The sequence below is a fragment of the Thermothelomyces thermophilus genome, chromosome 6, assembly GCF_000226095.1.
Source record: "Thermothelomyces thermophilus ATCC 42464 chromosome 6, complete sequence".
Lineage (NCBI taxonomy): Eukaryota > Fungi > Ascomycota > Sordariomycetes > Sordariales > Chaetomiaceae > Thermothelomyces > Thermothelomyces thermophilus.
The window spans coordinates 3,347,080-3,372,801 of record NC_016477.1 but is presented as its reverse complement, the minus strand read 5'-3'; the positions used below and the strand labels follow the sequence as shown (position 1 = coordinate 3,372,801).

General features: G+C 51.6%; 8 protein-coding genes across 8 annotated transcripts; 2 read left to right on the top strand and 6 right to left on the bottom strand.

Moving 5' to 3' along the window:
* Positions 1 to 237: 237 nt before the first annotated feature.
* MYCTH_2120988 (uncharacterized protein) lies at positions 238 to 2,341 on the bottom strand (the record flags this gene model as incomplete). Its single annotated transcript, XM_003666307.1, has 5 exons — positions 238 to 426; positions 552 to 1,547; positions 1,638 to 1,723; positions 1,832 to 1,994; positions 2,291 to 2,341. The coding sequence occupies 5 exons, from the start codon at positions 2,339 to 2,341 to the stop codon at positions 238 to 240; spliced, it is 1,485 nt and encodes a 494-aa protein (XP_003666355.1).
* Positions 2,342 to 3,097: 756 nt separating this feature from the next.
* Positions 3,098 to 4,565, bottom strand: MYCTH_2113078 (uncharacterized protein; the record flags this gene model as incomplete). Its single annotated transcript, XM_003666306.1, has 5 exons — positions 3,098 to 3,536; positions 3,662 to 3,997; positions 4,081 to 4,207; positions 4,291 to 4,327; positions 4,401 to 4,565. The coding sequence occupies 5 exons, from the start codon at positions 4,563 to 4,565 to the stop codon at positions 3,098 to 3,100; spliced, it is 1,104 nt and encodes a 367-aa protein (XP_003666354.1).
* An 879-nt stretch (positions 4,566 to 5,444) lies between these two features.
* MYCTH_2310976 (uncharacterized protein) lies at positions 5,445 to 6,585 on the bottom strand. Its single transcript, XM_003666305.1, has one exon. The coding sequence runs from the start codon at positions 6,437 to 6,439 to the stop codon at positions 5,615 to 5,617; it is 825 nt and encodes a 274-aa protein (XP_003666353.1). The 5' UTR covers positions 6,440 to 6,585; the 3' UTR covers positions 5,445 to 5,614.
* Positions 6,586 to 6,840: 255 nt separating this feature from the next.
* On the top strand, positions 6,841 to 8,307 carry MYCTH_2310975 (uncharacterized protein; the record flags this gene model as incomplete). Its single annotated transcript, XM_003666304.1, has 1 exon — positions 6,841 to 8,307. A coding segment is annotated over exon 1 (1,067 nt), but the record flags the coding sequence as incomplete, so codon positions are not given.
* A 1,681-nt stretch (positions 8,308 to 9,988) lies between these two features.
* On the bottom strand, positions 9,989 to 10,824 carry MYCTH_90517 (cellobiose dehydrogenase-like protein; the record flags this gene model as incomplete). The annotated part of the gene is made up of 3 exons (XM_003666303.1): positions 9,989 to 10,310; positions 10,418 to 10,735; positions 10,772 to 10,824. 3 exons carry the CDS (start codon positions 10,822 to 10,824, stop codon positions 9,989 to 9,991), a joined length of 693 nt encoding a protein of 230 aa, XP_003666351.1.
* A 1,480-nt stretch (positions 10,825 to 12,304) lies between these two features.
* On the bottom strand, positions 12,305 to 13,653 carry MYCTH_90516 (uncharacterized protein; the record flags this gene model as incomplete). The annotated part of the gene is made up of 4 exons (XM_003666302.1): positions 12,305 to 12,471; positions 12,528 to 12,662; positions 13,094 to 13,421; positions 13,573 to 13,653. 4 exons carry the CDS (start codon positions 13,651 to 13,653, stop codon positions 12,305 to 12,307), a joined length of 711 nt encoding a protein of 236 aa, XP_003666350.1.
* A 1,542-nt stretch (positions 13,654 to 15,195) lies between these two features.
* On the top strand, positions 15,196 to 16,882 carry MYCTH_110028 (basic helix-loop-helix protein). Its single transcript, XM_003666301.1, has 2 exons — positions 15,196 to 15,333; positions 15,582 to 16,882. The coding sequence occupies exons 1-2, from the start codon at positions 15,262 to 15,264 to the stop codon at positions 16,647 to 16,649; spliced, it is 1,140 nt and encodes a 379-aa protein (XP_003666349.1). The 5' UTR covers positions 15,196 to 15,261; the 3' UTR covers positions 16,650 to 16,882.
* Positions 16,883 to 17,240: 358 nt separating this feature from the next.
* On the bottom strand, positions 17,241 to 19,204 carry MYCTH_90514 (uncharacterized protein; the record flags this gene model as incomplete). Its single annotated transcript, XM_003666300.1, has 4 exons — positions 17,241 to 17,430; positions 17,808 to 17,853; positions 18,075 to 19,134; positions 19,193 to 19,204. The coding sequence occupies 4 exons, from the start codon at positions 19,202 to 19,204 to the stop codon at positions 17,241 to 17,243; spliced, it is 1,308 nt and encodes a 435-aa protein (XP_003666348.1).
* Between the last annotated feature and the right edge of the window lie 6,518 nt (positions 19,205 to 25,722).

The following is a 25,722-nucleotide window of genomic DNA, read 5'->3' as shown; positions in this document are numbered from 1 at the left end:
TTCTCGGCAAGGTTGTCAATGCCGGCGGCACATCACTTTCACCTCCGAGCTGCCAAAGGTGCGCCATACCTCAATATCCAACCCTTTTCCAGCCAGTCTCCAAGCGATAAATTTCTCTTCCCTTGTCCAGCGCAAATTTCGTCAGCCCTTCACGCCTCAACATCCAAAATCAAACGGTTAAACGCAAGAGACCCCGCGGCCGCTCTCAGATGACCAAAGCGAGCGGCTCGAGGTCTATTAGTCTCGCCGCTTGTCGATGTAGCAAGGCCAAGAATGGGGCACGACGGTGAAATAGGCCTTGTACTTCCACTCCTGGTTCTTGTCGACCTGGCGGATGTCGTAGTCGCGAACAATGGTGGCGAGGATCTTGGATATCTCCATCTTGGCGATATTTCGGCCGGGGCACGAGTTGCATCCTGCGCCGAACTGTAAAAACAAAAAAAAAAAAAGAAGAAGAAGGGAGGGGGAAGGGGACAAGATTAATTAGCTTCTTTTCTATCGTCTCATTTGAACGGTCTCAAAGAAAAGAAGAAAGGATGACAGCGACTTACCGGAATCCAGTACTTCTCCTTGGAGGCGATGGAGTCGCTCAGCCAGCGGTCGGGATTGAACTCGTGGGCATCGGGGCCCCAGATCTCCTTGGAGTGGTGCATGACCCAGGGGTTGATGGACAGGACGGTGCCGGCGGGGAAGGTTCGGTTGCCGATGGTGAGGCCGCCCTTGGGGACGACGCGAGGCAGGCCCATTGGGACGGGTCCGAAGACGCGCATGGCCTCCTTGATGCAGGACTGCAGGTAGGGCAGCTGCTGGGCGTGGTCGAAGGAGACGACGCGGTCGGTGCAGAGGCCGCGCTCGCGGCGGGCGGTGTCGATCTCGTCGCGCGCGCGGGCCCAGGCGGTCGGGTGGCGTATCATGTGGTAGATGAAGGACTGCAGGGCGCACGACACCGTGTCGGCGCCGGCGCCGACGCTGGTGGTGGCCTGGGCGTGGATGTCGCGCAGCGTCATGCGCTCCGGGTGCTGCTCCAGCATCTTAAACCAGTGGGCGATGAGGTCGAACCGGGCGTCCTGGTTGCGCTCGCGCTCGTTGATGGCCTTCATGGTGGTGTTGAAGAGGTGGCCCATGGGCATGACCTGCAGCCAGGTGACGAAGGGGTTGGCGACGATCAGGTTCAACGGCTGGAAGAAACCACCGACGGCGGCGTAGGCGTTCAGCGCGAGCGGGTTGGCGATCGAGTTGCCGATGTCGATGCCTTCCCGCAGGAAGCCGAACTGCTTGGAGAAGACGACCTCACCCACGATGTCAAAGGCCGTGTAGGTGAAGAACTTGTCGATGTGCATGGGCTCGCGCTTCTCGGCGCACTTGTCCATCCAGTCGAGCAGCATCTCGATGGTGCGGCTGATGGCGTCTTCCGACTTGATCACGTTGGAGAGTGCGTAGCCGGGCGCCAGGTTTCTCGACTTCTCGACCTTCTTCTTGGGGTCGAGCGTCGCCATTGGCGGCTTGTACCGGTAGTCGGGCAGCTGCAGCAGCTCATACCATTTGGCCTTGATCAGGAGGGAAGAAGAATTCCGGCGTCAGTAATTAGATGAAACTTCCGGGTCTGTCGTGCTCACTGTGTTTATAACGTTAATTACCTTCCACAGCGGCTGGAGCAGAATCTGCTTGATGCCGTCCGGATGACTGACGCTGATCTCATTCTGGGCAATGCGCACAAAGTGGCCTGTGATGTAATTATCTCAGAGGATGGATCAGTCTCCAGGCCATCAATGGATTGCACGGAAGAGATGGAAGGAGTAGGTTAGAGAGAAGGGATCTAAGTGATCCGTACCGTGCTTCTCGTGTAACCGAACGAGTTGGACGTTCTGGTCACCAACCAGGATGCGGCGGATGTGCCACCAGCGGCTGAAGGAGGCGAGGAAGGGGCCGGGTATGTCAGCGAGTGGTGAGAGGTAGCGACGCCATGCCAAGATGCTGAGGGCAGCGATCAGAAGCTGCACCGCAATGGCGGGCCAGGTGAACAGGAGCGCATCCATGGCAGTTGCATCAATGCACACGAAATACTCCGTACTGATTACGATGTCTCGCAGCGACGCGGCCAACGTCGCGCCACACGCAGACACAAACTCCGAAGCAACGGAAGCGAACAGGGCGGCAGGATTTCCAGAGCTCTATTTAACTGCGGCCGGCTTTTTCAGCGCCTAGAAGCGTTTCGTGGGCGCCGGCCACCTCAGGCAGCTTCGCAGTAATATTCGTTAACCTACTACTGCAAGTACGGATTACTCCGCACAAAAACAAGTAACCAGGAGCCGCCCAGGCCCACCACGGGTTTGGGTCGCATCAGCTTCACTAGTGCCCGCGGGAGGAGACAGTGCGCTAGACTAGTGCGGCTCCCCCCTCGCTGTTCGCCCCAGTACGGAGTCGCTGCCGAAGGGTCTTCCCGCAGGTCACTACACTACGGAGAAAGGACCAACCGGATACGCTAAGGGCCGGTGCCCACAAGCGTGGGGGAGTTAAGCGAAGAAGGCGAGATGAGCTGATCGCAATTGGGAGCCAGAGTGTTGGATGTCTGTATTCCGTACATACATAGTGTACTGTATGTATCCGTACACGCATGTAATTCATGGTAATTCCGTTAGATAAGGGTATTGTATAGGCAATGTCGTCCAGTTTCATCATGAAGCATACACGAATCACTCCCAAGGCGCGGGTTCCTTCTGACGAAGGGGAATGCAGCGGCACTGCACCAGTCGAAGAAGCTGCTGATTGTGCCAATACCTCTATTACTGCCAGCTCATTTTGCACACTATGTACTGTACATACACCTAAGGTACGTAGGTACCTAAACCATGGCGCCCTTCAGTTTCTGGAAAACCGCTCCTCTGTGAATGACACTTTGCTTCCTGTAATCAACGCCCTGGGAGGGAACGAACGAATGCAATATCCAGCATCTGCAAGAAGCCAGAGGATTGTATCTTGTCATTTTCATGAACCCCGTATACCTCATCTATACTGCCCAAAGAAAAAAAACCAAAAAAAAACCGATATACAATTCTCTTGCAGACGCCCCGCCGCAAAGCAAGCAATGGCTGCCATTCTACCTTCCCTCCTCGGCCACATCCCACTCCTGCTGTACAACGATACTGCCCGTTTTGTTAGCAGGCCCCGTCTCCCGGTCGCTGTTGTCGCCGCTCCAAGTGCTGGGCGTCTTGGCCTTGGCCTTGGCCTCGGCGACGTGCTTGGGGCCAACAGGGCGGAGCTGGTACTGGGACGAGTCGTCGTTGAGAGGCGCGAACGACCTGTTCTTGGAGCCGACGAACCCGCTCGAGTTGGCCTGGCCGGAGCGGAGGTCGGAGCCCGAGATGGAGCCCTTGATCTTGCCGAGGAGCAGCCGCAGGACGGGCACGCAGGCTAGCGTCACGACCAGGGAGGGCTCGAGGCCGCTGAAGATGAGCGACGTGGGCACGTTGAACGTGATGTCGCTGTAGTCGATGGACGAGAGGGCGGCGATCCGGAAAGCGCTGACCACGCAGGTGCTGGAAAGAAACGCGTCGAGGTTCCCCGATGTCAGCGAATTGTGCGATTTTTTTTTGTTTTTTTTTTTTTTTTTGGGGGGGGGGGGTTCACAGTACGAAGTTGTCGCGGGCGGACGAGGACTTACAACAGGCCGACTGCAAACGTAACCATCAGGACCAGCTTCTTATACAGAGCCAGGTTCAGGCCATATAGGTACGGCATGGGAAGGAGAAGCACAACGAGGTCGGTGGCGAGATTGAGGGCTCCAGTGATCTTATAAGAGAGCACCTGGTTGCCACAAAGTCCGTCGGGGATCGTGGGGTCCCAGTTGAAGGCGAAGGGTTGGCAAATCGTGAGGCCCATGATGGACGTTGTCAGGGCCCACATGATGATAATGACTGTCGTGATCCGGGCCGCCCAGATGAAAGCGGGGACGGAAAAGATCTTGGTATAGAGAATCAAAATCGAGATTTTGCTCAAGCTGAGGCTCAGAGACCAGAGAATTTGTATGACAAGGAGGAGCTGCAGGCCACACCCACGGATGGTCAGCAATTCAAAACCCACTGAATGAACGAGGGGGGCAAGGGGAGGAGAGGGCTTTTGCTTGCCTTGAGAAAGAGCGTGATGGGCTCCGTCCCGTGTTTTTCCAGGATCTCGGAGAAATGGAGGCCCACGCCGCAAACGAAAACACCTAGGGAGTAATTACATTGTGTTAGTTGAGCCACATCAGGAGGCCAGTGACAAAAACGCGCGGGAGGCATTATTATTTAATACTGGTCATGTTGATTGCCTGGTAAACAGTGGTGACGAGCTAGAAACAGCACAGCACACGATTTAGCGCCATCAAGTTTCGAGGGCAGACAGTGTGTGCGGCGGGCACTTACGCATGCTGCAAAGATGCACCAGTCGCTCGAGTCCAGCGAGCGGTGGGCGAGGCGGCGAGCAATAGCGCGCAACACGCAGGATATAATGGCCAGAGAAGTAAAGGTGGAGGCGACGCCGAGGACGGCACACTGTGCCTGCCTCTCGACGGGGAAGGTGTCGGTCATGGCGGCGCTTTGGCGACGGAAAAAAAGGATGACCGCAAGAGCAACGAGTGACCACGGGTGCACTTCGTGCAGTGATGGTGCTTCCTCGCGCCGGTTTTGTATTGCGGGCGCACCTGGACCGTTGACGGCAACACGAAGCCTTCCTCCTTTCTTTTTTTTCCACTCTACCCCTTGAACTCGAGCGAAGAGGGAAACAGAGTGCATGGTGGATAGGGGGAAGCCATGCAGAAGAATCACCGCCATTGTGTACCTGAGGAACACGGATTGGTGCAGATGGATAAACACCCGACACACTCTTTCAACACATGGAAACTAACGCGGTACCTGGCCCGCCCGTCAGGGCCCCGTTTGCGGTGAGTCCCACGAATACCACTATTGGAGAACGAGTGTTGGATACCGTACTGTACTGCCTGCGCATTACTTGTCCGGATACCCTAGTCTGACTGATGATTGCAGGGTTCAACCGTTTCCACTAATTGGCTACCCGCCTATGACCCATTTTTATCCCTCCCTTCAAATCGTTTCCTACTGAGTTCTAGTGTGTTGGGGGCCGTTTTCCCCGGGAATCCGAGGGGAGTCGGAGTGCAAGCCAACCAAAGCCGCGGGTTCGGCACACCGCGAAGTGGATTTTGCACTAATACTCGGCACGGGAGACCTTCCGCGGTTTGGGCTAACGAAGAGAAGGAAAGTGTCAATACACAGGCCGCATCCCAATGCCTCCGGCTCTGTGGCACGCCATCTCCGTACGGATTACACTACGTACCTTGGCCCTGACCAGGGTCCCGGCACGTCCCGCTTTGTAACGTCTTTTTGACAGGTTCCATCAGCGGTCTAGCCACGAATTTCCACTAATTAATCCGTCGGGGCTGGAAGATTCGTCACACATTTGATTCCTGGTCCTACAACATTCCCTTTGCAACAGACTACAAGTTCGCGCGTGTCAAAGCACAATAACAACAACCCCTCCCCCACTATGCCCAAATGCGCCACCCTGATTCAGGCGTCCAAGGTCTTAGCAGATCGGGAGAACCAACAGGCCAAGGACAGAACTATCTACCCCGAAGTTTCTGCCCAATTCCAACGACAACCTTGTTAGTCTTGCCATAGACTCGCAGCCAATACAGCCTGAGCGCAGTGACGACAACCATAAGAGTCCAACGGTCACCCATCTCTCCCGAACAACCGGCCCCCTTCAGCTCCAATGAGAACAAGTGGTTCAAGGACATCACGTTGCCAAACAGAAGCTCGGCAAGTATTTCGCTTTCCTCTTGTGCCGAAGGAGTAGGCGAAGGTGGAGTGGGCGAAGGTGAAGCGGACTGCGGGCCCAGCCGAACGAGGATGAACCCACTGTGGGCGTTGCCCGTCCCAACCTTCTTCCACTCAAACTGCTCTCGACATTTCATCTTGGGGCCAACCTCGATGGCGAAGCGAAACGAAACGGCACCGTTGCTGGTCTTTGTGGCGTACATGATCTCGGTGATCAGGTCGCGAGGGTTCGCTTCAATGTCTAGAGGCGGCAGCATGATAAAACTTTTGACGCTGAAGGTCGATATGAGAAGGGGTTCTCGAGCTTCGTCGCCGGCGGCCGCCAGGATAGGGGCATCGGTACCCGTTCCGTTCCGTAGGTACAAGCCGGGCCTGAAATGAAGCGGTCCTCTAGGGGTGAAGCCGTGATGCACCTCGACGACATATAAGAGATCGTTCTTGGCCGCACCGCAAAGCTTGAACGTAGTCAGTGCGTCCATGATGCCAGAGGAATTGCCGTAGAGGTTGAGGAGTGGAGGGAACGGGCGATATCCAGAAAAGGCCGCTGGTATCCTGCTCAATGCCCGACGAACTTCGTCGTCCACTGATGCTCTGGCCTCGTTGCTCATAATGTGTACTCCAATATGCGTTACTGGCCGTACAAAAGGTCTGGTGAAATGAAGCAGCCAAATTGCTAAAGGTCGCCCCTGATGCTAATAATGTCGCTGAGGCTAGTCGACAAGCAAACGGGGGAACAGGTTGAGAAGAAACTGTGCAGCACGCCTAGCGCTCGGTGGGAGGTGGGCCGAGACTGCGCTCGCAGGCATCGTACCCAAGCCTGTTTGTTGCCTCTGCAGGGAGAAACTGCAGTTGGTTCTACACAATAAGCGAGAGTAACACCAGCGAAATTGGCGCACTAATTCACGCAACGCCGTTGAACCAACAGACCCAGACCACCCTTCAACCCAGGCCAGTTGGAGGAGCCCATATAAAGTACGTACTGTATATACCTCACCCCACATGGGTCAGGCAACAAACCACGGTCGCCGCCTGGATGTAACCACCCGCTCGCGTCCTAACCAATGTAATCCGTATATTAGTGTAATCACAGCCCCGAGAGCCCCAAGAAAAGGAATCTTTCGGAACATAGATGTTCCTCCAGGCAAATCCATCCATCCATCCAGCTCCGCCGTGCTCTTCGTCCGTCCTCCCGGAGCCATGGCGCCCAACCTCAGCACTCTGCCGACCGAGACGCTCTCGCTCATCCTCAGCCATTTCTGCCTGCACTGCAGCAAGCAACACGACTACGACTCACCCGAGGGCTATTTCCGAAGCACTGCACATGATGAGCAGCAGCCAGACCAACCATCATGGTACTCACGCGAGTGCCGACAACCCCTTCACGCCGTGTGCCTGGTATCACGGCGCCTGTTCCTCATCGCCCAGCCCATTCTCCATCACGAATTCATCCCCGGCTACGGCGACGCATGGAAATCTAGTCACTTTTCATGGACCGGCAGGCTGGCCTCCTTGCTGCGCACCGTGGCCACCCGCCCGGACCTAGCCGCGCTGCTGAAGCGCATCTTCATACACCCATACCTGCTCCGGGCCGTTCCAGAAGAGGAGGCTCAAGCTGTGCTGGAGGAGGTCCTGCAGCCTGCAGCTGCTGCCCCGGGAGTCATCGTGCGGCTCTCCGAATACCTTGACCCTTTTGACGAGTTCCTCAAACGACGAACCCGCCACCACCGCAAAGGCGCGAGTCTCGCCGGCTGGAAGCTTGTCGGCGCGCTGCTGGCGCTGGTGCCAAATCTCGAGCGGTTAAGCCTCCAAGTAGCCGACGTGGGGGGAGTCCCCGCCGCAGCGTTTGCGGCGTTGCGTAGCCCACCGGGTTCCTCTGGCTCGGTGCTTTCGAAACTGAAGACGCTCGACGTTTGCCACCGCAACGATGGATCTTGGCTATTCAGCTTGGAAGACTGCGCCAGCGGGGTTCTGGATGCGGTAGCGGCCGGCGATGGGCACCTATCGACGCTGAACCTTCACGGGTGTAGGAGGGTCGGCCGATCGAACTTGCACGGCTTGCAGACGCTGCGACTCAGCGACAGCAGATTTGCTGACGGGAATCTGGCTGCGGCGCTGCGTTCATGCAGCATCCCGGGACTCAAGTCCTTTTTCTACGAAGCCAGAATACCCCTGCCCTACTTCTGGCTTTCCGTCGACACTCGTGAGACACATCCTGTCCCACTCTCACTTCCTCCTCCACTTGCCGTCTGGTCGACCCATCGTAACTAACCTCCAACCTCCCTTCCCTTCCGTTCCCTTCCCTTTCCCCAGACAGCGGCGACGACCACTTCCAGCCCACCACCGCCATCCAGCTCCTCCTCCCGCACGCCCCGTCCCTCACCTCCCTGCACCTCGATCTCCGCAAGCGCGGCGAAGCCTACCTCTCTCCGGAGTCGGGCATCGGCTGGTTCAGCATCGAATGCCTCTCCTCGACCAAAACCTCCCTCTCCGCCTTTCCCGCGCTGAAACATGTCTTCCTCAACGCCGCTGCCGTCTGCAACATCCCGCGGCAGGCTTCCCCTGGTACCGTCGCGGACGAAGACCACGGTGACGGAGAAGATTCCGTCCTCCTACAGCGCCTGCTACCGCCCAACATCGAATCGCTGTGTCTGGCCGCCTCGGTGCGCGAGGGCGTCAAGGACCGGATGGCGAGGGCGCTGGTAGGACTAGCTAGCACCGTGGGGGCGGGGAGAGGGTTCACGCGGCTGAGGACGGTCAGGTGTGATGTGAGTATTATCGTGGGGGCAAGGGTGGATGAGGTCGAGCAGGCGTTCGAGCTTGCCGGCGTGGATCTCGAGTGGGGGAGGTGGGAGGTGAGCGGGCCGACGATGAGGGACGGAGAGGGCACACCGGAGCCCGAGTTGGAGCCGCCGCCGGAGTTCGATGACGGTTGGGGGGGGCCGTGGTTGGAGACTTCCTTTGATGATTTTGACGTCTCTGTGTGATAATGACTCGTAATTTCAATTCCAACGCGGCGGCGTATGAGAGAGCGGCCGAGATCCAGAGTTGGTACAAGAACGGGTAATTATGTTATGTTTCTCGCCCCTGCTGCGCCGCCCGGTGTCCCCGATCACTGATCACTGGCGTATGGGAAAGCTCTCTTGACGCAGTCGAATGGTTCATCCTCGAAAGTGCAGCAACTGTTTACGACGGAAACGTCGACTACAGGTAACTGATAGACTCTCTCACTGGGGTTAGCAATAAAATATCGAGACGCTGGACTAACAATTGGAATTCTCTCGAAACTCAGGGCCGTCTTCGTCCTCGGGCACCGATCCGTCCGGGTTAGCCACCACCGGGAAGGAGGGCTCATCGTCGACGTCGGTTGGTGCAATGAAGACGCATACCATAATGAACAACAGCACGCCCTGGGGGTTGCGAAACCAGGCTCGCCGTCGGAACTTTCAACCGCGACCCCTGCGTACAAGCCGGAACACTCGCCGGTCGAACTCAACACTCAGCGCGCCCACGCCGAGCTATTGGGGCGCGCGCCCTACATAAACCCGCCGCACAACCCCAAGGCGCCGGTCGAGCTGGATGCCTCGACCACAAGATATTAGAAGTATATATATGCCCATCAATGGTAGATATCTGATTTTCTATTTTCTAAAATATTATAAACTTACCTAATGTTAGAGACGAAAAGAGAAAGGTCAAACCCCAGCTTTTGTGGCTCCGAATCAGAAACCGTGCATCCAAGAGACACAGCTCTCAAATGGCACAGTTGATATAATTATGGTTCGACAATACATCTCGGTATTAGCTCTTTCTCCCGATGATATTCTTATTTACATCGCGCCGCCCACCAACTCCTGCCACGAATGCCCAAAAACACCCTCCGCCTTCCCGCACGCAGACACATATCTTTGCCTGTCCCAAAACCACAAGCGGGACGTTCTCTCTCGCTCCCGTCAGCAGCGCGCAATCTAATGGTTCAGAACCCGAGCCCGAACTATCCACCCCAAGCACTATTTACTCAATGCCACATGCCCAACCCGACAACACCACTACCACCACTACCACCATCCCTACAGCCACCATTCCGCCGCAGAGCCTGTTCCTCGCCGCCGAGACATCCGACCACGCCCATTGGATCAGATGAGAAACTGCGTGAAAGCTCAGACGAGGCGCTGGACCAACTCGTGGAAGTTGGGGTTGCGCGCGGCCGCGAAGTCGTGGTTCCAGTACCCGTGCACGTCGTGGATGGGGATGGAGGACGACGAGGTGCCCGGGCTGGAGGGCCTGCCGGGCGAGTAGGCGAAGGCGAGGCGGTTGCCGCCGGTGGGAGTGAGGTAGCGGGAGCCGCCGGAGCTGGTCGTCCACGAGGTGCAGCCCTGGCAGAGGGCGGTGAACTGCCAGTGCGTGCCGTTGGACTTGGTGCCCGTCTGGAAGAGCCTGTACGTCCCCGCGTTCGTGGACTCGGTGGGCATGACGTGGCCGCTGAGGGGTTAAAAAAGAAGGTTTGGACTTGTTAGCGTTTTTTTCTTTCTTTCATCCTTCCTTTTGTTTTTTTAATGTAACAAAATCGGGTTTAAGGTTTGACGTACGTAGCCCAGCGAGGAGACAGAACGACAGAGCCCGCATTTTGCCAGGCGACGACGAGCGGGTTGTTGGGCATGGAGCCGCCCCAGGAGAGGCCGACCCAACCGACGTCGCTGGGCACCACCAACTGGATGACGGCGTCGAACGCGGTGTTGATCTGGGCGTCACCGGGGATGGCAACGCGGAAGGTGATCCCCTGGTTGATCTTGTACAGTTGGTAGTTGGAGGTAAAGACGAGCCCCGTGTCCGGGTCCTGGACGACTTCATTCGCCGCGAAGACTGCACGTACGGAAAACAACAAGCAGCAGATGGTCAGCTTCTGACTGACCAGTCGCTCGGAGGCTTAATAATCGGGTTACTTGCCGGTCCTTAGCAGGGCTAAGAAGAGCCCAAAGAACAGAGTCCGCAGCATGTTGACAAGGCTTGTTCCGGCACTGCTGATGCTTCTAGTCAGCCACACGCTTTTTTTTTCTTGTTGATGTTTCTCCCTCTTGTCTCCGCAACTACCGTCGCTGGAAAGGGAAGGGGGTGGGAAATCCCTTACGTCGATGAGCTTTTCGGGAGAGGAGATGTGCGACAGCAGGGACGGACGGAGCGGCAAAATCGAGCCCTTTTTAGCAGCAGGCTACGGGTAGAAGCAAAAGCTGGACCTTGACCGCCGAGCTATCGAGCGGGTGTATCCCGTCATGAATAAATATAGAGAGCAGCTTGGCACGTTGCCGTCGGCATCGCGAACCTCTGGGGTTCTCTGGGTATCATTCATGGCGGAGCCGCTCCGGCTCTTCGCGTGCTGGCCCGAGGCGCCGCAGTAGGAGCCAAGACCAATTGCCAGGCGCCCGTTGGACAGTTGAAATCGCGTGACGGCATGTGCTTGGTGTTGTTAATCTATTTTTCGTCGGAGAATCTTCCTCCTGGGGTGCGGCGCTTCCCTTGTGGCGAGCAGGGCAAGGCCCTGAGTGCGACGGTGGGAGGTCGCAGCGCGCAAGGGGGGATGGTCATTATTTACTGATACAGTACGGATCCGTTAGACTGCTGTGGGCATTGAAGAGCCTGCCAGGAATCCGGTTGTGCGGGGTGACTGGTGAATGGTGGTTTCCTCCTTCCAAGATCAGCTTCCATTTTACCCGAACATATTACCTCCGTAGACCGGGAAGCCACCCACGCCAGGGTCGCGCCCTGACCGTCCAGTCTCCGAGGGGTAAATTCTAATCATATATTAAAAGGATACTTTTTATCGCTCTCCAGAGCCGCAAGACCAAACTGGGCACGGGAAAAACCGTGGGTCATTCACGGTACCGAGCTCTGATTTGGTTACGGGCTTGCAACCTGAGGCGCGTAAAAATCAATTAGCTGTGACGCTGTTGTTGTGCTCAGTCCTGGTAAAGTCAGGAAAACCGGGTATGTTCCTTCCCCGGATTGAGCATTAGACAAGAGGTAGGGTTCTTCTCCTTCCTAGCAAATCAGAGGACTTGCCACTCCTCGCAGAAAATTGCAATACTAATAACTCAAAAACTACTGGCTGAAGCCAAAGCGAGGTGACGCTGATCTCTCACAGGCCGGTCCTGGAAACTTCAAGAATTACATACCAGTTTTGTACACTCAGTATATTGTTTGCTCCGCCAGTTTGGTGGCTTAATATCTTCAGTCATCTATTTATTTCAGATTCAGTCTCTCATAGGCCGATGAAAACGTGTGCGGTGCAGGAGAGAACCCTTCTAGAACGCCCATCTTCCGGCCAGTTTGCCAGCGATCTTGCATTCTTTGAATCCCTATTCCGGGTTCACGCCCTTGCCATGTAGCTATCGCTGGTCGCCGCCATGTAGCCATTACGACTGTCACATCCAAACCCCTCCCCTCTTTTTCTCCAACTCTCCCACTGGAAGGGATCGAGTCTACATGACGGTGCCTTGCGTAATCGCCACTTCCCTTTCGAACGTGCCTCCGACAGCGGGCAGTATGGCTTGGCTCCAAACTTCGGTCGCCCGTTCGTAGCGTTCCTTCGTTTGTCGGCTGCATATCTGTCCTCCGACGTAGGAGTCGGAGGCAAGTTTCCGTAGTCCTGTTACATGTTCCATGGCCATGTGCGCTCATCAATTCTAAACATAGCCAGCGTACCAGGTTTGGCGCGGACTGGGACCAGGCTCGGGTTTTGACGCCTCAACCTGAGGTGAGCTACGGGCCAGTTCTCAAGATGAAGGGCAGAATGTGTAGTCATCGTCCGCATCATTGAATGGAGGCCACGATTTGGAACTAATTAGCCTACAAAACTACAGTCAACAAGCAGAGTGGCGGTTAGGGCTATAGTTAAAGACGCCAGAATATTTGAACCCAAGGTATTCCGTCTCTTTCCCTTCGCACCATAGAAGCTATGTTCCGCCATCGAGCCGCGAATCATTTGCACTCATTCTCAAACTGTAATTGGTGCGAATTGAGGGCGAAGCACCAACTCTACAGTTGCGGAAGCCTCGGTCGTCAAGAAGAGCCACGGCCGCTAACCGCCCACTGCACTAACTTACGCTTGAAAATGTGATTTCACATGCGGTGATTCAGCGATCGACCTTTGACAGATCTACATCGCCTGCTGTCCTCAACTACAAACACAGTGGGCGTGACCGGTCGGGGTATCGCCGGCCTAACCCTACGATGGGGCGTCCTGTGTACGTACAGTACGGATTACATACATACATACCCAGGGTTATTTTCAGGCTTGGCGTCACACCTGGACCAAACATCAGGATTGGCTGTCAACCCTGCCCGGCGAGGGCGCCGGGAGGGAAGTCGGGTCCCGGGGAATTGGATCTCGTTCTGCGCGGCTACACTTGGAAATCGATCAAGCCCATTAGCCCGGAAAACGCATATTAGTACTCCGGACTGGGTCGCCTTGGCAACCCCGAAGATGCCGGCAGAAGACCGGCATTCTTGAACCCCGAAACCTGGTTGTCGGTGGCTGGAGGTTCCAGAATGGGATCCCAAAACAAGACCAATATCTGTTCTGTAGAGCTCGTTGGCCTGCTTAGGTAGTGTGCGCGCGTAATGACAAGACATCATAGGAGACTCTCATTCAGGAATCCAAGACTTGCCTGAAGTCCTCAATCTCCGAAAGCATGAACATCATGGCGCCGTCCGTCCGAGTGGCCGTTCGTATTTTCGGCAGACATACTTGTCGTAGGAAGGTAATGAGTGGTTTACCACGCCATCCAGCTCGGCGGGTCAAAGCGGCCGTACTGGCTGGGTGTGTCATAGTTTCTCGGCGGGCAACCGGTCCTGCCGGCCGAGGTGGAGAGTGCCTCGGCCATTCAACGGGACCCCGGCGCTGCAAATTGGCGATCGGAGCGGGGCTTCTTTTATCCGAGTATCGAGCTCGAACTTGTTGAGTTGTTTGCGATCGAGAAACAGTCGACTGAAAACCGCAAATGGAACAATCGCACGAGTTACAGGTCACGAATGAATTACCAACCTGGCTAGGCGGTTACTGCCGACGGAGCCCGGTTACTAGCTGCAGCGGGTTCGGCAACATCCGGTCGCGTTTGAAAGGAGCCTGGGCTGTTGGGGAGGAGCATTGAACAGTAATTCCGCACTGCTCTGTGCATGCGATAATTTTTCGCGATCGAGATCTCGAGACCCTCCGCAGAACGACCGTCACGGGCCACCGGCTGGCACCGCCGGCACGTGGCAAGATGACGCATTTTGCCCAGTCCCCCGAGTCGGGCATTTTGTGGGGCAACATGGCCCAGCCCCTCCTCGACTGATATCAGGCCATTCTTTCATTCTGTGACGATTCAAAAGGCAATGGTCGACCCAAAATATTCCGGCACCGACTCATCGGACTCTTGCGAAACCTGAAAGCTTGCGGAAGCTTACCCGTTAACTCCCGTTGCTTCCCGTAGTCTTTCCTTAAACCACACTACACCCGCTGTATGCACGTACGTTGCACCGCGAAAAACGTTTCCCCGCTACCAATTGCCATGTTTTGAGATGCGAGGGAGAGCCAGAGCGCCAATCAATGGACTGCAAGAGTCAAACCAGTTTCTCGAGACTGATACTACTCTGTTATACAGATGCGTTGCGTTTGAAACCAGAATCCCAGCTCACTTGGTGGCAACGGCTCGACATGCTAGGAGAAGAATCACCGCAAGTGTTTTGGTAGCTGGTACTGTGTTTATGAAACAGACGAAATCGCACAGAGCTTCCTGTAACTAAGCTACACGGGACACTTTGTTTGACCTACTCACACTACTGAATGCTAGCCTCGATGCACAGGCATACCGTGCAAGCACGGAGTAGGTGCTAATGTACGGACGTAAGGTTAATAATTTAGGCATACAGTACTGGACACACACACTTCGCACGTGAGAGGGAGCCGGAGGGATGCCCGAGAGCTTTGGTTCCACTGGCTCGGCTGCCAGCAGCGCGCCCAGACATTTTTTGCCCAATCCAGGCCAGGCGGGCGTCTCCGAGACTCCAGCAGGGCGCTCGCTCGAAAGAGCGCGAGGTCTCGACCTACCAGAACCGGCCCAGTCCATTCTCGTACGACTGAGAAAACAAATCGCCTGCTGACGGCGAAATTTGCTGGTCGCAAAAAGCCACACTGCCACCACTCAATACACATCCGCGTCTAAGTCGCCAAGACCGAAAAATCATGTTTGCTCCATTTCCTAGGCGCCGCGGGGGAAGCTCGGCCTCGATGCGTTCCGGATGTCGCTCTCGAGCCTTAAATAAAGGCGTCGAGTTCCCCTAGCTATCCGCCACCACAGCCCACATTGTATCCAAGGACTTTTGAATTCATCATCGGTCATCAGCGAAGCGAAAACATCAAACACTCCCCAACGCTTACAAGCGCGGCTTGACCATGTCCGTCAAACCCACCGACTCGTCGACAACAATCGACCCATACGCAGTGTCGTTTGACTCTTCTTATCTTGTTAGTTACCCCGCCTCTCTTACTACCCCTTATCCCCCGCTGTGGTCCCCCACGGCACTGCGTTGGCGGTAGTGCTTGATAAGATTGCCTCTATACCTGTGCAATGTCTGGTCAACAATATGGGTACCGTACACGCATTACGTTGTGCTGTACCCCAAAGTTGACTCATTCCGGGGTAGAGAGGGGACTATTCTGCCAAGCCCCTTCCGTGCTTGGACAACCAAGTCACACTGCTGACACCTTGAAAGCAAACCTTCCCCGAGTTTTCTCCGGTCTCTGTCTTCAGCACAGAAGACTTCGGCGCCGACTTCACATCCGACTCGGCAACCTCCCCGTTATCTCCGCTCTCGCCTGCCCTCTCGGCCAGCTCATTCGGCTTTCCCTCAACAGACTCGTGGCCTGCTTGGGACGGCGTAGAGCTCTCCCCCGAGCCCGAGAATCTCTTTGGGTGCCAGACAGTTTCCTTGTGCCCCCAGCCGTCGAGTGCTTCCTTGAGCCCGGCCATCAACCCCTTGGACCTGTCCTTATCAGCAGTCGACGCCTCGACACCCATCCCCGAAATGCCTCCAATTATGCAGGGATCCATTCCCGACCCACAACAACAACAACACCGACAACAGCAGCAGCAACAAGAGCAACAACAGCAACAGCTCCCCTCTAGTCTCCCTAGTATTCCAGAGACCGACAGGCTAGCGACAAAACGGTACCCCTCCCGCGAATCCAGGCGCAAGCCGTCAACCGGCGCCCTCTCCGACTCGAAGGTGCCAACCACCAGGTCAACAACAGCAGCAGCAACAGCCACAACAACAGCTACAACCGCCCGCCGAGCATCCACCACCGCCTCCACCGCCAAGACAAAACACGGCAGCAGCAACAGCACCGGTACCACCCCGGCCCTCGGCCCCAAGAAGTCAACCCACAATATGATCGAGAAGCGGTACCGGACCAACCTCAACGACAAGATCGCCCGGCTCCGCGACGCCGTGCCCTCGCTTAGACAGCTAGCGCAGCGGGCCGCGGCGGCGTCGGAGGAGAGCGGGCCGGCGAGCGACGAGGACGGCATGGGGACGACGACGACGACGACGCAGCACGGCGGCAGCGGCGGCGGCGGCGGGGGGCCCGGGGCGGCCAAGCTCAACAAGGCCACCATCCTCGCCCGGGCGACCGAGTACATCCTGCAGCTGGAGCGGCGGAACCGGGGGCTCGAGGCCGAGAACGGGGCGCTGCGCGGCCGCATGGAGGGGCTCGAGGTGCTGCTGATGGGGCGGGCGGCCGCTGCTGCGGGCAGGGGGCGGGTCGTCACGGGTTGGGAGTGAAACAGGAGAGAACGAAAAGAACAAGAATAATACGACGAGGGTTGAAAAAAAGGGGTTGGGGGGGGCGCAAAAAGTTATCAAAGCTGAAAAGAGAGAAAGTGTATTATATTTTTTTCATTGTTTTGTTTATTATTGTTGACATGGCGTTTGGAGGGTGATTAATATTGACTCGGAAACGCGGTTGAGAGAGGGAGTCGATGATACCTTGGGATCTGAATTAGGCCATGGAGTTTCGGTGATGAGGGACTTTTTAGGGGGATTCAGGGGGAGAGATTTAGGGGGAGAGAAAGGGCTAAGAAAGCATATGTACATATATTTGCTCCTTCAGGGGGGATCCGGTTGCCCTCACTTCTGTTTCTACGGATGGCGGGCGATCGCGGGATGATGAACATCTCTCAGCTCCGTGCTATCAAAGCTACCTATCAACCACTGTTAATTAATGCAAAAGCAGAGACTAATCACCGGTGCTTTGCACTATTACTCCTTATCTGATGCTCCTGTGCTCTTCCTATTTATTACTGCTCTGTCTCTTCCCCGCCAACCCAGCCAACCCCCCGTTACCATGGACGCGGGACGCGGGTGGGGGAGAGCCTACTTCTTAGCTTTCTCCTCCTCCTTGTACTGCATCAGGTTGCCCTTGTCATCCGGGTGGGGTTTCAGCTTGCCGTACTCAACAGGGTCCTGGACGGAGACAGCCTCGCGACGAAGAGCTGGCGGGGCGGGCGTGGAGCCCCCCGTGTGTCCCTTGTTGGCGTTCTTGTTGTCAGGTTGCTTGCTCATACTGATCGTGATTCAGTTATGTTTGCTTGGCTGAAATGGTTTGTTTCAAGAGGGGTGTGAATGCTTCTTACTCTGTACGGGTGGGATATACTGCCCTGGTAAGCAGGATGATGTCCACATCACCAGGCTGGGATGATATATATACACACACACATATATATATATGTATGTATATACATGTGTATGTGCGTGAATGGTGTAATTGGTAAGTTCTGTGTTTGCTGAAGATCATTGTGTCCAATGAATGATATGGTGTGTTCCTCGGGGACAAGCCGAGTTCCCGCCTCATCTAGCGACCTGTTCTTGGACACTCCTACCCACGATGGGGTTACAATACCTCTCCTTGGCAGGAATAAGTATATGATGTTACACGCACACCTCGTAACGAGGTTCAGAACAGTGAGTAGCTCGAGCCCGAATACACCTAGATATGATTATCTACGAAGTCACTATTAGTAGGAGGACTGAAAACCTCTTCATAAGGCAACGGTCTATCTCGTATTTGCACAACGTTCAACGTTCTTAAAACTAATCATCTGCAAGTTAAAGCTCTACCACCTCACCCAGTCCAGCTGAGTCGAAAGTGCATCGCAGCAATGCAAAATCTCCGGGGGACGCGGGGGAAGGGAGGGGTAGGTGTTCAACGTCGAAGTCTTCTCGGGGCCAGGTTGATGATGTGACGGCCGGATGGGTACTGGGGGCTGGGCGGCTCGTAGTAGTCGGACTCGACGGGGCCGTCAACCTGAACGGTGCTGCCGCTAGGGTAATAGATGTAGGTGGTCCTTACCGCCGAGGTGTTGTTGTCATTTCTCCGCGCGTGGCGGTCGCGGCTTCTTGTTCTCCGTCGGGACGATCGTCCTGCAGCCGGGGCTGCCTGGCTGTACCGGGCTGGCCGGTAGGAGACGGAGCTGCGAGGCGGCGGGTCGGGGCTGCGGGAGGCGGCGGAGTAATACCGGCGGGGACTGGAGGAGAGCGTATCATTCGAATCCCTTCTCCGCGTGTCGAAAGCGCGGGACTGGCTGCGCGGATAATAGTCGGTGTAGGAAGGGCTTCGGGTTCTGAAACGGCGTTCGCGGCGTTGTCGATGGGCAGGAGGAGGAGAGTCGGATTCGACAGTTAGCCTTGGCAGCTGGATCACGAGGGTGGAATCCGAAGAAGCACCTGGGGATGATGCCCTATTGGCAGCATTTGGGTCGTAGTAGGGTATCAGATCCCAGCCAGCACGAGGACTGCCTGGTGTCTCGCTACTTCTGGAATCCGCATGGTAGGCTTCGTGAACCGGAGATGATGGTCTGGTGTGGTCCGAGAGAGCCGGGGATGTGGGAAGTGTGTATTGCTCCTGCTGGTGGTCTCCAAGACGACGACCCGGATTGTAATGAGCGGTCGGAGACAAAATCTCGTCGTCGATGTCATATGGCTCGGGCGAGCTGCGTAGGAGGCCATCGCTTATACCCCGGTAGTTGTAGAGGTCTGCATTTCGGGAAGAATAGGAGTCGCGGTCCAGGGGAGGAGAGTAACGCCGAGATTCCGGGGGTGAGCTTTGGTAATCTTCTGCTCTTCTGCCGGATCTCGTACGAGCCCTTGTTTGGGTCGGCCTAGTACTTGTGCAGTGCGGCATGGTCTGCGGTTGATACTGAAGGTACGAACCCTCAATGAAGCGGTGAACGTGTCCAAGCCTGAGAGGTGCGAGAACCACTGAAGAGTTCTAGCACCAATATAGTATATCATGGCTGTTCTGGGTGTTGCATATCGACTCGGAGTACGGTGAATGACATGTTAATCTTTATAACCCTGGGACTGTCTTCGTGGCAGTGTTCCGTGAATACTTCAGTGTTCCGGTGAACATGCCTTCTTTGGCATTGAACAACTTGGGCGTGACTATGGAGCTCCATAAATGACAAGGCTCAAAACAAAGGGTTATTAACTAATTAATAAAGGAAGAGCATCCTTGGTCAGCTATATTGTACTGGTTAGCGATGCGGCACAAGACCAGCGACCGAAGACCTTTTCTCACCTGGCAGAATGCTGGCCAGACACGCTTTTGAAAAACACGAGATAAACGTTTTAGTTGAATGCAAAGCGGTGCTCTCTCTCAGTTGCCCAAGCCACCTGAGTATATCAAAACCACAGCAACGGCGGCAATAAAGATCGTGTTGCAGAGTGACAACGACGAGATAACAGCTTCCCCAAATGTCAAGCGACTGAAGGGCTGTACTTGGTGGTTTTTTCCACATTCAACACCCAATCAAAGAATCGAGCAGAACAGACCCCGTTGTCACCGTCACCATATAATTAATATTCATAATTACCAAGCTCCATGATTCGCTCAAACCACGGGTCCGTGAACCACTGCGGAGCCTGTCGAGGGCGACGAGGTCGTGCTCGGGCCTCGAGTGGGTGGCGACGCCGTCGACCCAGCCCTGGGTGCCGAGGGGCCGCGGGTTGGCGGCCAAAGGGGCGGCAGGAGGCGAAGTTCGTCGAGGACGGGGGGATTCGTCGGGCGCCACCATGACGTTCGGTCTCCCGCACCCCTCGCTGCTGCTGCTGCTGCTGCTGCTGCTGCTGCTGCTGCTTGGTATGCCGGCTATGGCCTCCCAAATTGGTAATTTATGTACTTGGCACGAGTGCCTTGGTATTAGGACCTCCATACATGCACCTCATTCATGCCCTTCAGTGTATCTACCTAACTACACTCCCCCCCCCCCCCCCCCAAAAAAAAAGGGCGCCGGGGCAAATGTGTAGTCCCGGGAGCGTCAGATGGCGCGTCCAACGCCTAATACGACGCCGAGCCCTGGCGCGGTGGTAGTTAGGTAGTCTTGGAGAAATCCGTTCGAGAGAGTGAGAGCTACCTATGTAAACCTCTGTAAACAAGCATTTGTGCAGATGTTTCGGGGAACAAGGGGAAAAGGAGGGCACAATGATAATGATGGAGTGCATCCGATTGGCTGCGTGCGGACGCCGTTAGCTGAGAGAAAACTACCTGAAGCAACCAGATCTTGATCTTGGTCCCAAAAAAGGCAGTTGTTCAACAGGCTTGGAGGCGCGAGATGCTAGTCTTTTTATGAGTTGTATCATCAAGTCTTTGTATTAGTTGTGATGTCAAGCCTCAGCCGGGTTCCTTTCTCTTTCTTTGTCATTGCTCATGTCCAAGCAAATCTCCTCCGAGAGATAGGTACCTAGGTAATTAATCGTGACGATTGCACACAAACAATAGACGATAATTAATTAAGGGTCACTAAGTACCCCTCCAACGCCTCTCGCTAACACCTTGCTGCCTGCCACCTTAGCTGCCAACCCACTTCTTTGTTAAGCAAACTACTTCGAGAACGCATCGGGTACATACAGACCTTGTGCAAGGGCGTTGCGATACTTGCAGATGGAAACTAAGGCCTGGTGCCGAACGCAGTGATGAGCTTCCGGGAGCGTTGAAAGCAGTGTCTGTAGTAGGTAGCTATATAAAGGAAAGAGTACCTTATTAAAGCTATCTACAAAGGAGACAAAAAGAGTAGTATTTATAGACAAAGGGACTAGCCAATGCGTTAAACAGCCTCATACAGCTGTAGCAAACGCGTGGCTAATACGTTAAGAAGCTCCATAGCTTCCGACACACCCCCTAGTTAAACGTGGTAGTCGTTTAACTATGCTTTATAGTGATATTGTTCTTAGTGTTATATCCTTTGTTGCTCTTACCTCGATAGCTCCTTTAGGGGCCTGCCTTCTATATTTAGAAGTCTAAAAGAGTTAAGTATAGTAGAGCGATTCCTTTAAAGCTATAGATTAAATATAGCTATTATAACTATAGTAATAATAGTATTATTAGTTTTAATTATAATAATAATAATAGGATGATGCCTTCTATGCTCGAATTAACGGATAACTTGTTAGGTATACTTGCTATAAATACTATAATTGCTAGTAGGTTAACTCCTACTCCTATAATGCCTTGAAAGTGTAAGTATATTAAAGCTTCTAGACTATAAATGTTCCTATTATCTCTGTTTGATTGATTTCATTACTAGTTTTGTAGTTTTCTAGCGATTCTAGTAATTTAAGCGAGTTTATATAGTTTAGCTTTTTCTAGTTAATTTGATAGTAACTCTATTATAGTTTCTAGTGCTCTACTAATTGTATCTAGATTATTTAAGCTAACTAAATATAGTGATATTAAAGCTAGTAAGCTTTATAAGGTGCCCTACAAAATATATATATAGTCAGCTCTAGTAAGACGTTCTTTTAGCAAATGTCGCGATCATTCTAGTGCTAGCTCCTACTATTACCATTATACCTATAGTTTCTATAAGTATAAAGATATATATACTAATTACCTATATATCTAATAGCTCTTACAATACCTATACTAACTATAATAATAGTCTTACTTCTTATATTAGGTTATTAAGGATTTAACAAAGGCTCTATTGGATAGAGCTAAGGCTTTTATAAGTCCTTAGATTCTAAACCTCTACCCCTAATATATAAGCAAATTACTAACAATTATATATAATAAGCTAGTACCAACCCTCTAGAGCACCACTTAGCACCTCTAGAACCAAACCTCTGTCTAGTCAGATAGGGAGGAGCTTTGGCTCAAAAAGTCTAGGGCATCCAAGTATTCGCGGTCACAGTAGGCAAGTCCGACCATCTAGATGGTAACGACAATAGGGGCAAAGGTAGCGATAACGATGTCCCTCCGGACAGACATAGAAGAGTCTACTTACGTGGAAAAAGATACTCTAACTTACAAAAGAAAGAAGAACCATATCCTGTCACTCTAATCTATTAGAGTAAATGAGTGTTAAAAGCTATCTATTGTCCTTGTCTATCTTATCTAGCGCCCTTAGATAGGTAACCCCTATTTATACCTATTATATATAAAAAAGCTCTACGGAACCGGAAAAATAAAACTATACCCTATGTCCCTCTAGTTATATTAAGAACTTTTAACCTTAGTCTATACTTCCCCTTTAAATTTGCCCTAAGGCTCTTACTAGCGAATTCGGATTTAAAACCTTACTTACGTTCCTTATAACACTTAGCCTATTTAGCTCTACTATTACCTTCGGGTAAGGGCCGTTTCTTAGATGCCTAATGCCTTTATTAGGCTTTTACTTTAATATCTAGTATATCCTAGCCTATAAACTATAATAGGTACTTAGGAACTAGCTTAAGATCTTTAGGCCTTAATCGCTTAAATAGTAAGGGCTAAGTCTATTCGGTAGGATTATCGTTAGGACGACGCTAACAAGCCTATCCTTTCTTAGCGGCTTAGGTTAAGCGTATCTTCTATATCTATATTAGCTTACTTGGCTTTGTCTTGGTCTGATTAGGCAGCCATTATATCACTAAAGGCGCTTACTTAGCTAGCTACTATTACTATAACCCTAAAGGTTTCCCTTATCCTTCTATAGCTATAATTTACTCTTCTACCTATTCTACTATATACTAGTAGATAGCTATCCTTAGCTTATAAGGGTACTTAAGTACCTATTAAAGTAGCTAAGGCGGCCTAAGTCCCTTAGGCGCCTTGCTAAGGAACCGCTAGATAGTATCGTTTAAGGGAACCTAGTAATCCTTCTTTATAATTAGTTACTCCTTTATTAGTAGCGGATTATCTTCTCCTTCCTCTATCTAGACAGAGATAACCGATTTCGCCTGTCCTGGTTATAGCTATAGCTATAGAACTAGTAGCCTATAGAGTAGCTTATCTATAGGCTACCTAGATAGTTAATAGGGATAGATATCTCCCTAAGGGTTCTTTAGCTTTTCTAGCTAGAGGGAGCTATTAGGTAGATAGCCTAGAGCTATCCGGATTATTCTAAGCTAGAGTATTAATATCTTATTCTTAGCCTCTATTACTTTCAGCCCTATATATAGATAGCCCTTTTACTAGGGGAGCTTAGGCCGTGCCTTATCTCCTTATTATATCTCCTAAAAGTAAAAGCGATAGAACTTAGCGACCTAGATACTATATTCCTATTAACCCTTTTGCTTTAACGTTACCTATACTGTCGGCTAATATATATAACCTCTAGGCGGTAGAAAAAGAAAGCTAGGGAAAATGACCTTATCTTATAAAGTCTTAAATAGGTCTTTCTAGCTCTACTTATCGGAAGGATAAAAGTCTATATAATAAAGGTAGGACTCTATCTAGTTATATATAGCTATAGCCTAGTATAATTATTATAAGTAGTAAAGGATTACCTAGAATCATTTTCCGGCTACGTCCTTCTATTTTCGTAGAGGCAATGCTAACCACTTAGGCTTTAAGTTACTAATAGCCTCTAAAAAGATATAGACATATAGCTTATAAGATACTAATATATATTAAAGTAGGTTTAGGAGGTTATAGCCATTTAGGTACTCCTTTCTTAATATAAGCCCTTTAATATTATATAGGCTTATAGCAATATTATACTAATACTAGCTAAAGTATATCTTCCCCTAGCTATACGGCCTAATATATAAGGGAAGTAGGTAGCTAACGATTCGCTTATTAGTCTTAAGACTAGGACTTATAAGCTACTCTAGTCTTTTAGCTACGACTTCTCTAAGGTAGGGAATAAGCCTAGTATATAGTTCGTTAAAGAGCTTCTAGGTATTACCGCTCCTTAGGTAGTTAGCGATTTCTTCCCCTAGAACCTAAGTCGTAAGGAGGTACCGAAGAAAGAGCCTTAAGGTTTCGGGATCTTCTTCCAGAAGGAGTAAAGGTAGTCCTATACTCGGTTAGCTCGGCCCTTTAGTTAGAAGGAAGGGAACCGATCCTTCCCTTCTTTATCGATCTAACTCTCTAACGTTATCCCTATATGTGTTTGCCGTCGGAAGACTTACGTAGAGTCGCTCAAAACCTAGACTACTAATATTTAGAAATAAATCGCTCGGTAGAATACTTACCTAATAGCGCTTAGCCATCTAACCAGGTAGAGAAGACATTTTGTTTAGCGTTTTTGTAAGTCGGCGATTTGTAGTTTATAGTTATTAGTTATAGAAAAGAAAGAGGAGAGGAGGGTTAAGTTAGAGGTATTTATAGACCTTCTAGTTCTTCCTAGACGCCTTCCTTATCTAGCTATTCTAGGCTATATTTGCTAGTTCTAGTGCCATCTAATAGGTAACTACATTAGCCCTTATATAATTAGGTCATTCTTTGTTATAACCCTAAGGAATAACCTTAACTTACATTTTATCTGGTAGTAATAAAGGAGTATAACCTATTATATAATAGGTTATTCTAGCCTAGGTATACCTTCTTTAAATAGAAGTCTAATAGTTCTAATACCCTAACTATTAAATTATTTAAAGGATAAGTATCCCCTATTTCTCCTTAAACTTTTTCTTACTTTTCTACCCTTTTAACTAACTCTTGCTTATAATCATCTTCCTTTACTTAGATAGCTAGTACTACTTCTTCCTATATTACTTCCCCTTTGAACTTGCTATAAGCTCCTATAAGTAAGTTCGACTACTATATCTATCAAAAGAGTTAAGCGGTAGAGATATAAATCCTCTATCTAGGAAGATATAGAAATTGACAAGGATACTAAGCTTATACTTCCCTTGATAACCAACCGGCCAGTAGATTTAACGACTACCTAGGATAATCGGTTCCTTATACCTCCTAAGTTTATATAGATAGTGAGAGTAGCTTACCTAGAGGATCCCTTAATACCTTTAGATTATCTAGAGGTAGCCTTAATATAGTACTAGTATAAATTGTTCTTATTATACTATAGATTCTTCTTTATTAAGTACCTTAAGATATAGGTAGTCCTATATATTTACTAGGAGCTAAACCCTAATCCTAATACTTTAAAGCGGATATTTAGAATCTTAAGACTTGCTCCTACCTATATAGAATTCTTCTATACCTATAAGGAAGCTCTAGTAAAGCGGTTATACCTGGTTTTTACAGAAATCAATAATAGTGGTCTACTTAGTCGGTAGATTTATACTATAATTGCCTATTAGGCCTAAGTTCTCGGTTTGTTTATCTAGGTGTTTAGGGATATATAAGAATAACTTCCTCCCTCTAGTTAGAGGAAGAGCTAATTAGGGATATAGGAATCTAGTACCATACCAAGCCCATAAATAGTCTTACTAAAGGTCGATAACTAAGGTTATCCCTCTAAGGAACAAGAAGCCTATTACTATCTACGCTATATAGCTATTCTATAGCTACATTTTAATAGGTCCTATCCTAGACAGACGGTATAGAAACTACCACTAGAGTAATAAGAAGTGCTTGTAGGAAGATATAGTTAACGATAGCTCCTAAGATCCTAACCTTTGACTTATAGGT

Excerpts from the sequence above, each read along its gene's own strand:
- MYCTH_2310976 (XM_003666305.1), bottom strand. The coding sequence starts at position 6,439 with ATGAGCAACGAGGCCAGAGCATCAGTGGACGACGAAGTTCGTCGGGCA.
- MYCTH_110028 (XM_003666301.1), top strand. The coding sequence starts at position 15,262 with ATGTCCGTCAAACCCACCGACTCGTCGACAACAATCGACCCATACGCA. Across the intron at positions 15,334-15,581 it reads CGTTTGACTCTTCTTATCTT|CAAACCTTCCCCGAGTTTTC; the intron begins GTTAGTTACCCC and ends ACACCTTGAAAG.